The sequence below is a fragment of the Myotis davidii genome, unplaced genomic scaffold (genome assembly GCF_000327345.1).
Source record: "Myotis davidii unplaced genomic scaffold, ASM32734v1 scaffold290, whole genome shotgun sequence".
Classification (NCBI taxonomy): domain Eukaryota; kingdom Metazoa; phylum Chordata; class Mammalia; order Chiroptera; family Vespertilionidae; genus Myotis; species Myotis davidii.
In genome coordinates, this window is record NW_006285049.1 from 845,202 (window position 1) to 856,147 (window position 10,946).

The following is a 10,946-nucleotide window of genomic DNA, read 5'->3' on the forward strand; positions in this document are numbered from 1 at the left end:
AAAAATTTATTTCACTTTTGCCCTAACCAATTTGGCTCAGTGGATAGAGTGTCGGCCTGTGGACTGAAGGGTCCCAGGTTCGATTCCGGTCAAGGACATATACCTTGGTTGCGGGCACATCCCCAGTAGGGAGTGTGCAGGAGGCAGCTGAATTGATGTTTCTCTCTCATCAATGTTTCTAACTCTCTATCCCTCTCCCTTCCTCTCTGTAAAAAATCAATAAAATATATTTTTTTAAAAATATTTTTTTAAAAATAGAGCCTCAGCCTGAGGACTGAAGGGTCGTTGGCTTGATTCTGGTCAAGGACATGTGCCTCAGTTGCAGGCTCGATCCCTGGCTATCCCTGGTCCTGGTCAGGATATCTGCGTGAGGCAACCAGTTGATGTGTCTCTCTCACATCGATGTTTCTTTCTGTTTCTCCCCCTCCCTTCCATTCTCTTTAAAAAGTCAATGAAAAAGATATTTCTTTTTAAAAATAGTAAAGTCAAATAAAAAGTTCCTACTTCCTAGGATAAAAATCTGGATAAATATACCTGATAATATGATTAAACATGTTTGGTAATTGTAACTTTCATGTTTTTAGTTATTTTCAGAAATTATTAAAGAGTTAGATTTTTATTTTACTTTTTTAAGAGTTAAATTTTTAAATCAAAGAACACTGAGCCCTAGCTGTTTTGGCGTAGTGGACAGAGCATCAGCCTGCAGACTGAAGGGTCCCAGGTTCGATTCCAGTCAAGGGCATATGCCCGGGGTTGCAGGCTGGATCCTCAGCAGGGGGCATGCAAGAAGCAACTGATCAATGACTCTCTCTCATCATTGATGTTTCCATCTCCCTCTCACTCTCCCTTCCTCTCTAAAATCAATAAAAATATATTAAAAAAAAAAAAGAACAGAGACCAATGGAGCTAAAGTACTAGTAGAAATAAGGTATCAATATGCTAAACATCAAAAACTGAATTTAAAACTATAAAATGATATGTACATTTTAAATAACACATTAGCCCATTCCTTTATTTCTATGCTTTCTGAGACATTTTTGAAGTGCTCTGTTTTATAAAATGATTCCAGTATCTCCACCTAGACTGTAAGTTTAAGGATCTAAAAGCCTTTGGTAATAATCCTAGTAGCTTAACATAAGAAGAAAAGAGCCCTAGCCGGTTTGGCTCAGTGGACAGAGTGTCAGCCTGTGGACTAAAGGGTCCTGGGTTCAGTTCTGGTCAAGGGCACATGCCCGGGTTGCAGGCTTGATCCCCAGTAGGGGGCGTGCAGGAGGCAGCCAATCAATGATTCTCTCTCACCATTGATGTTTCTCTCTCTCACTCTCCCTTCCTCTCTGAAATCAATAAAAATATATATTAAAAAAATTTTTTAATATAAGAAGAAAAGAGAAGCTCAAATAAAAGTAACTTTTCTAAGGTCAATGAGGAATCAGCTAGGACATTTTCACAATCTTAAGCACAGACTTACATGGATTTTATGTATAACCTCAAATTTCTTGACAGTCTTTTTCTCTTACCTGTTTTCTCCTTTTGTAAAGTACCTTTTGATGTCAACAAAATAGAAATTTTTATTTAAAAGGCAAGCTGACTGTAGTATCCTGTATTTTTCAACAACACATATGACAACCATCTTAAAGTAGTTCATACTAGTATATTCCAGCTTCATGTTCCACTCCATATCCTGCTCCTTAATAGCCTTAAACTTAAGTCAACTAATAGTTCCAACAATGTCAGACAAATTTTACTAATAATAAGAAAAGTAAACTTAAGTCCAGAGATGATTATTACTGAATCAACAATACAACCAGATTTTTGAGTGTTATGCTAGAGCTTTTGATTTTACCTTCCCACAGGTATGTCTCAGCTTTCATTTGGCCTCAAAGTGAAAGCAGTTATTTGTATAATTCCCCTAGCGCCCCAGCAAGGGTAATGTAATCTTACTGTTGGAAATTTGTTAGAACCCTTTGCTTTGCTTTTACACTATAACCAACACAAAAAAATGGCTTCCTAAGTGACATTAACTCCAAGGTCTGGTTCGGTGCCAAATGGAGTTAGCTCACCTGCCAATTATGTCTTGAAGTAACAACTATAAGGGACACTGAAATAAGGTAGTTTAAAAACCCAATCAGCCAGAGAGAAGGGTTTTATATCAGCAGGAAAGGGCAGGTAATCTCTTTCCTCAAAGTAAATTGACCTGGTTGCTATGTCTGCTAATCAATCCTAAATACACAGTTCCCAGGTAGGAAACCATTTCATTTGTCATTTACTGAAGGAGGCTCCCCCTGGCTGGGTTCCAAGTCAACAGGAACTCACAAATCTCTCTCCCGGAACTGTGTTTCCTGCTTCAGGCTGGTTCTGAATGGAATCAGATCCTGTGGCTAAGTAACCAGCAAACTACGCAATCATGGAGACCAGAGGCTTATCAAGGCAAAGTTGTGATGACCTACTCTTAGCACTTCATTCTTTTCCAAATGAGCCAATATCTGATATGATCATAATCCAGGGAAAAGGGCATAATACTTCCTTGAAGAGGTACAGAAAGAGAAGAAATCAGTTACTTAGAAAAATTTCCAGAAGTTAGAACTTAATTTAAGGTGAGTTTGGGATAATTAGTTGGATTTAGACATGTACAAAGAAGAGCATATTACATATTAGGCTGGAGCAAAAATGTTTGTAAGAAAAACAGAAGATAGACATTAAGTTATAAAGCCTGAAAGGGGAAACTTGGGATTTAGGACAAAGCATGGATAGACAAGTATATGAATTACCTATCCCAGAAGTACTTTTTGGTTATAATGGCTGAATGAACCACTCTAAAATCTACAAATGGTAAACACGGGGGTCAGGAACTTTTTGGAGGTTTCATTCTACATCTTTGTTAATTCACTCCTCTTCAATTCCAGAGAATAGGAGCACTGAGGCCACCCATACTCCCTCTATTTCTGGTCTGCTGTGGCATGACGTAACCAGACTAAGTTTGAAAATAGAGACACAGTTGAGCATGACCTAAGGCAGCGGTTCTCAACCTGTGGGTCACGACCCCTTTGGTGGTCGAACGACCCTTTCACAGGGGTCGCCTAAGACCATCCTGCATATCAGATATTTACATTACGATTCATAACAGTAGCAACATTACAGTTATGAAGTAGCAACGAAAATAATTTTATGGTTGGGTCACAACATGAGGAACTGTATTTAAAGGACCAGAAGGTTGAGAACCACTGACCTAAGGGATCATGACAGGCAAGAAAACAGATGGCTGGGAGGAAGAATGGCATAGGTTCTCTTTATTCATGAGCACTTCCTCTCATTTTTCAGAAATTCAAGCAAGTTTTACAAATAAGCAGAGCAGACAGTCCTCTATCTCAAAATGTCAACATAGCTGCATTCTTCCCATAATTGTACTTAATTTGTTCTTTAAGTCCTTTCTAACTTCAAAAAAGTCCCTTTATAAAATGCAAATGCTGCCGAGACCGGCTTGGCCCAGTGGATAGAGCGTCAGCCTGCGGACTGAGGGGTCCCGGGTTCGATTCTGGTCAAGGGCATGTACCTTGGTTGCGAGCATATCCCCGGTGGGAGATGTGCAGGAGGCAGCTGATCGATGTTTCTCTCTCATCGATGTTTCTAACTCTCTATCTCTCTCCCTTCCTCTCTGTAAAAAATCAATAAAATATATTTAAAAAAAATGCAAATGCTTCCCAAAAAGGAGTTATGGTTTAAATACCAATAACCACTAATACCAAATAATTAAAATAGCGTTGGTATTCTAGAAAACATTAGAATATATTTCTCCCCACCCCCAAAAGATTCTATGATCAAATACATGTGAGGAACAGCACAGTATATCTCCCTCTTGAAGATTCACAATGCACATTAACATTTTAAAGGCACTAGAAGTGCAGTAGTAAAATTTTTGTTAAAAGTATTTTCAAACTTATTTAACTACCAAACTGTATTTCCCCTACAGAGTACATATTAATAAATTTTAAGATATGAGTATCTTATCCTGTGCTCCCTGGACTCAGTCTTCAACTCTCGCAGATATGAGTATCTTTAAGACACAGTTTGAAAAATACAAAATTAAAAACAAATCAATGACTCATAATAGAGCACAAATTAGAATGGGATGTGTTAGGAAGGATGAAAGGAGGTAGGAAAACAAAGACAGATCTCTCCTTCTTTATTATTTTTTTCACAAATATCATGTCATTGATTATATATCCCTAAAGTGAGAATGCATAATTGTTTGCCCCTTTCCAAACAATATGAATTTCAGGCCCATATCTAGAGCATTATGAGTTCTCTGTCCCACTCATTCCCACACTGTCACCAAAAGCAGAACAAAGCAGAAAGCTAACTCTATCATGGGATTTTAACGTCTCTCCCACTATGTAAAGTAGTCAGGAATTAAAGGCACTAGGAGTGCAGTAGTTGAATGGTTGACCTAGTGCATTGATGAATGGTTGACCATCTTTATAATCATTTTTGTGCTACTGATATCAAATTAACTTACCAGCTCTGCAATTCAGCAAAAGCTTGTTTCATTTTCTTAATGGAAGCATCCATCTCTTCTTTAACTACAACTCGATATCGTGCAAGAGACACTGTGCAGCGCTGGAGGTCTTTCACAGATTTTTCAATATTGGAACCTTGAGGAAAAAGCCCCAAAGATTAATCTTTAAAAGTATAGATAACTTGAAAGATGGATCTGAACACCTAAACATGTAAACTAACAAATGTGTGGACTAAGAAAGTTTCCCAAAGGCTACCCTCTTCAATAAAAAAACTGATGTTTTCACATTTTAAAAAAAATAATAAGCCCTAGCTGGTTTGGCTCAGTGGATAGAGCATCGGCCTGTGGACTAAAGGGTCCTGTGTTCGATTCCAGTCCAGGGCACATGCCCAGGCTGTGGGCTTGGTCCCCAATAGCGGACATGCAGGAGGCAGCCAACCATATCTCTCTCCCTTCCTCTCTGTAAAAAATCAATAAAATATATTTTTTTTAAAAAATAAATAAATAAATAAAATAAATAATAAGTATCCTGACCAAGAAGTAATAGGAATTTAAATTTACCCTCTTATATTACACAAAACACACACACACACACACATACAATCTGAATCAATGATTTTCAGACAGTGGACAATAGGCAGTACTTTTTCCTTGAGAAAATAGAAATAAAAGAAGTGAGGTCTATGGCCCAAGAAAGTTTTCAGGCTGTAATGCAAGGAGCAGAAATCCTAAACTGAGCCTGTAAGTCTCACTGACTTGTGGGGACAGTGTTGAGAATTCAGGGAGGTCAAGTTTAGAATTCCCAGGGCAGAGTACTGGAGAGGAGAGAGCTACACAAAGATGAGAGACTTGTACAGAGGTCTACAGAGGATTCTGAATGCATGAGTGTGAGGAAACTATCCAAGACAGGAGCAAGTGGAACAATCGCCAGAGCGCACCCGGGCCATGAATAGTTCATTTTCGTACCAGCCAGAGTAAGGCACAAGGTATAGCACTTGGAAGTGCTTAGTAATGATGCAAACTTAGCTCTAGAATAAAGGCTGCTCCAGTACAACCTAACAAAGCTTAAAAGCAAGTCTCAAACTGTTTCCAAAGAATAGTCCTAGAAAAAATTACAAGAAAAATTTTAAAAATACAAAAATATCCAGCAATCAACAAAGCAAAATTCATGTCTGGCATCCAAAAAAAAAAAAAAATTACTAGCCCAGGTGGTGTGACTCAGTGGTTGAGCATCAACCTATGAACCAGGTCATAGCACATGCCTGGGTTGATGGCTTGATTCCCAGTAGGGAGTGTGCAGGAAACAGGCGATCAATGATTCCTTCTTTCTCTCCCTCTCCCTTCCACCCTGAAATCAATAAAAATATACGTATTTTTAAAATTACTAGAAAGCCCAAGCCTGGTGGCTCAGTTGGTTGGAGCCTTGTCCCATACACCAAAATACGTTGTGGCTTCAAACCCCAGTTGAGATGTGTACATTGGAGGCAACCAATTGATGTTTCTCTCTCATATATATGTTTCTCTCTGAAATCAATAAAAGTACATTTTTAAAAATAAGATAAAATAATTTATGTACTCAGCACAATTTTAACCAGTTTCTAAAGTTCTATTAACCTTTCTATACTCACCAATGTCAAAGTTATATATACAATTGATAGTTGGCATCACAGATCTTAGAAGTTTATAATGTGCCCAGATATAGATTTTTAATTTTTTAATTTAAATTCTTCCTCATAACAATTTGGTTTCTTTTAAAATCTACCTAAAAGCTTTCAAGCCTTGTGCCTTTATTTTGTTTGACTGAATATTCTCAGATTTGCTTTTTTGCACGAAGCTGACGGTTATGTTAGAAAGATGAAAAAGGAGAACTTCACTGATTAAATTTAGCTCATGTGGAATAAATAATTCAGTAAAGAGCTACAGGTTACAAGTGTCTTTCACATTTGTTTCATTTGTTTAGTGGAGTGGACCACCACGTGTATATGTATGACACTCAAAAAGGCTATTATCTCCATCTGTTTAATTAACTGATCATTTAAATGACTATTATAGTTAAATTTAAAAAAGCAAAAAGCTACCACAAGTCAATGCTAAGTATTTAAGAGAAAAATGACCTTGTTTAAAACTAGAGTCTGGCAGGTTTTAATAAGAGTATGAAGTTGTGAAGAGAAACGAAAACATTTTTTTCAAATATGTCAGAGCTTTTTACTGTTGAGTCAACCAGGAGATAAAAATGAAGAAAACAAGATAAAAATGTGCAGTAAAACAAGTAAAAGAAACAGATTAATGGTAACATAAAAGTCATCCTTGCAGTAGAGTTTGATTTTCATTCACACACAAAAAATCCCCACTATTGGAACAAGACTGTATAGCATTTGAGTTACTATTAGACTCTAACTGTGTACACAGAATCCAGTAAGAACCGGATAGTCACTGCCTGGAAAATAGTATAAGGATTACCTACAGAACCTTCTCAGACCTTATCTATGGGAAGAAAGAGGTAACTTGCCCTCCTTAGCCAAAAATACAGATTTTTTTTTCTCTCTAAAAGGTAGGCTAAGCCCCTATTTACCTAGCTTTTTGTTAGTGGAGGAGAGTGGAACATCTTCCATGCCCAAATTTGAAAACTGAGGTCTTGAGAGAGATTTGCTAGCATTCCTATTTTGTTGAGAATTCTGAGTAGGGTGCGTAGTCAAAGACTTGGACTCAAAATCAAAGACACCATTTTCCAGCATGGATCCTGTCAGAAACAGAGTGCTTTAGGCAAGACTTAAGGATAAATCAATCAAGCAGTCCTAAGTGCACACAAAGAAAAAGGGAGAAATATTTTAGGCAAAACTATGTTTCTTTTAATCTCTCCCCCCAAAAAATGATGTTTCTTAAATGGCTGTGAACAAAATCAATTAAGCCCAATCAGCGGAATGAGGCCCTCTGGCTTTGCTGTAGGCAGCGTCCTGAATGAAGAAGAAAAGTCTGTGCTAACCCATCTCCTGATAGACTAGCTTGTTCCTTGTACCTGTAGCTTCCTTATAACTTCTGATAGGTTCTATAAATTATGTTGAGGGAAAAAGAGGTTTATACTGTCCTAGGCCATGAAGAGTTTCAAATCTTTAAGGAATAGAAAGAGCAGAGTTAGAAAACGAGAGAGCTCGCTCCAAAAAAGAAAAAAAAAAAAAAAAAAAGAAGCCACTGACTATCTTTGGCTTGTTTGAGGTCACTTTAGGCCTCAACAATTATATTTTTCTTTGTCTTTCTGTGCTGTGCAAATCAATAAAAGAACATAAGAAAGAACAGCATAATTCTTAAACTGCCATTACATTTATAAAGCCAGTGCAATTGTGCAAGGAGAACTGGATTAACAAACCATTAAAAAAACTATTTTAAGAGATATTCCCAATATCTTCCCAACACTCATCAAATTGGTTAATAAAACAAAGGAAAACATACAAAATATGTAAATTTACAACTAACACTAATCTTAACTCTGTATCAGAAAACAAATGTGAGACTATAAAAACCAACAGTATACTTCATGGATTTACAGTTATTATCATATATTTCTCACTGTGTTGGATCTTAGAATAATATCAACATCAATTCATTATAATAATTTTCCTTAATAAGTGTACAATTTAAAAAATCTTAAGGGCATCTTCTGTAGTCGACTGCTTTAAACTGAAATTAAAATATGAGACAATGGAAAATAATTATATTTTTCTAGGCCATAGATAATTACAAAATGTGACTCTTTCACATGAGCGGTAACAAAAACTAAAAAGTAAGAGACTAACTAGATTTAATTTGATTGCTTTCTCAACCAGGAAGCCCCTGGCTGAGAATGCAACTTTTCAAAGATCTGTTAATAAACTCACCTGTTCTGTCCAGCACATCTGGCATGGAAGACTCAGGATCCTCCAATTCTCTGGCATCTATTGAAAGTGTCTCCATACCTTCACTGAGTGAGTCCACAGACTCAGTATCATTGATGGCACCATTAACATGGTAACCATTAATATCACCTTTTTCTGGAGAAGGCGTGGACTGCTCCTCTTGAATAGAAACCAATTTACTGGAATCTAGGATACTGTTACTTGCTTCGACTGCAGGTTTTGGTTTGCTTTTCTTCTTTTTGTTCTAATGATTATTGAAGATTTGAAAAAGAAAAGGAAGAGAAGACCCCCCCGCAACACAGAGAGGTAACTCTAGCTACCCAAAGGCAACCAATGTTACCAATTTCTCATATGCTCTTCCAGAAACTGAACACATTTTTGTATATGTGAAATTACTAACTAAAATAACTATGTAAAATACTTTGAATAAATTCAAATGCATAAATATAAGAAATTTATGCATAGTAAAATACACCAAAAGCAAAATCAAAAGATAAATTACAAAATGTGAAAAAATATGTACAACTTATATACAAAGAGTCAAATATATTTTGAGCTCTAACAAAAACAAAACAACTCAATAGTAAAAAATGGTAAAGGATATAAGTATATGAAATGATATACAATCTCAGTAATAAGAGACATAAATTAAAACTGCGCTGCAGAGGATTCTAGGAAGATGGCAGAGGAGGAAGCATCAGGAATCTGTTGCCCCACCTCGCCTGCCTTAAACAGGCTCAGAACACTTACATTAGCCTACAGTTGGGCAAAATCATCTAACAGTGAATACAATGTAGAGTATCTATCGGTTGTTTACTCTCATTATCAGGTGGTTGACTGGGAGCTGCAGCTGACCAGCATCATGAGCAAGTGTCACACTACATATTGCTAGCCTGGGAAAAGATAAAAATTCAAAGTATGGTTTCTACTGAATGCTACTGCTTTCCCACCATCGCCAAGTCAAAAGTTCCTAAGTCAAACCATTCTAAGTTGGGGTCTGTCTGTACAACATACTGTCCTCGGGCATGAAGAGTTTTGATAGGATGCAGTGAAAGAGAAAATTTATAGTTATAAATGCTTACATTAAAAACAAGAGCCCGAACTGGTTTGGCTCAGTGGATAGAGCCACAGCCCTCCAACAGAAGGATCCTGGGTTAGATCTGGGTTAAGGGCATGTACTTCGCCCCCGGCCCATTAGGGGGGGCGCTCAGGAGGCAACCAATCAATGTGTCTCTGTCACATGGAGATGTTTCTCTTTGTCTCTCCCCCTCCCTTCCACTCTCTCTAAAAATGGAAAATATCCTTGGGTGAAGATTAACAAAAAATAAAAATAAATACAAATATCATGGAAAATACCCTCAGGTGAGGATTAACAAAATAAAGTAAAAAAAAAAAATTGCAGGCAGAGAGAATATATATATTCATGTTTGCTCATATATGCATAAAATATCCTGGAAGATAAAACAAGAAATTGATAATACTGTTTATTTCTGGGGTGAGGAACCAAATGGCTGGGGAATAGGGATAGGATAAAGACGTTTCAGTGTATGTATTAATTTCTGTAGCTTTGAATTTGGAGCCACATGAATATATTACCTAGGCAAATAGTCAAATTAAAACAAACAAAAAAAGTCCTTTACCTTTTATTTTAACAAATCACAGCTCTACTAGCAATACTTAATTCTATTCCTAAGGCTGTACTGACATGATTGAATCAGTTTTCCCCAAAACCCTTCTCATGGCCCTAACAGGAACACTACTGGAACTCTAGATATAACTTTCTCCTCACAGCTCTCAGCTTTTTTTTCTTAAATATTTTCTCTCATGTGAACTGAGTAAGTTTTCATATCATTGTCCCATGTATATAATAGCTGTCCCAGTAACTGCTCATAGTAATATCCTATTGAACTAATCTCAACAGTTAACTGGACTGGACTTGGGCACTTGGGACTGCCAAATCGAAGCCAATTTTCTTTCTCTAAATTTTAAGAAATTTATGTGTCTCTAACACATACTTTTCCAGCTGCAAGCATATGTTACATCACTAAATAACTTACTATTCTGGATCAGTAAATTAATAAACTGATGTTTCCAGAGCACACAGAGCTATTTATGTTAGATGAAAGCAACAAGAAGAAGTTAAGCAAATATTCAAAGCTCTAGGTAGGGAGAGCCATAGGGGGATCTATAGTAACATTAGGTTCTCCTTGGAAAAAACTCTCAAGGATCACTCTCAAGCCTGGTTTGGTCAAGACTTAATAGATCTCTTATGAAATGATTTAGAATCATCAAGAAAGCATTTCAAAACTCTAGTACTAACCTGATATAGGAAAAGAATTTTCCAAAGGGCTTTCATAGAGATACCTGATTAAAATTCATACTTCAAGCATTTCCTAAAGAAGCTAGATTTAGAGTACAGGGCTGTGGAAAGCATTTTGAGACCAGCTAGTATCCTTTGGGGAAAGCATTTTGGTTTCGAGTGGACAAGGAGAAGGAAATGAGAATCAGTATGTTAGAAATTAGGTACTAGTATTCATTATTAT

At 36.9% G+C, this 10,946-nt stretch overlaps 1 protein-coding gene across 1 annotated transcript in view; it reads right to left on the reverse strand.

Moving 5' to 3' along the window:
• The window catches only part of SPATS2 (spermatogenesis associated, serine rich 2), a 108,881-nt gene that overhangs the window by 33,960 nt on the left and 63,975 nt on the right, over positions 1 to 10,946 (reverse strand). Inside the window, exons 4-6 of the mRNA XM_015558551.1 lie at positions 8,386 to 8,647; positions 7,086 to 7,253; positions 4,514 to 4,649 (exon numbers count right to left, since the gene is read on the reverse strand). Coding sequence (XP_015414037.1) covers positions 4,514 to 4,649; positions 7,086 to 7,253; positions 8,386 to 8,647 — 566 coding nt within the window. The remainder of the gene's footprint in view (positions 1 to 4,513; positions 4,650 to 7,085; positions 7,254 to 8,385; positions 8,648 to 10,946) is intronic.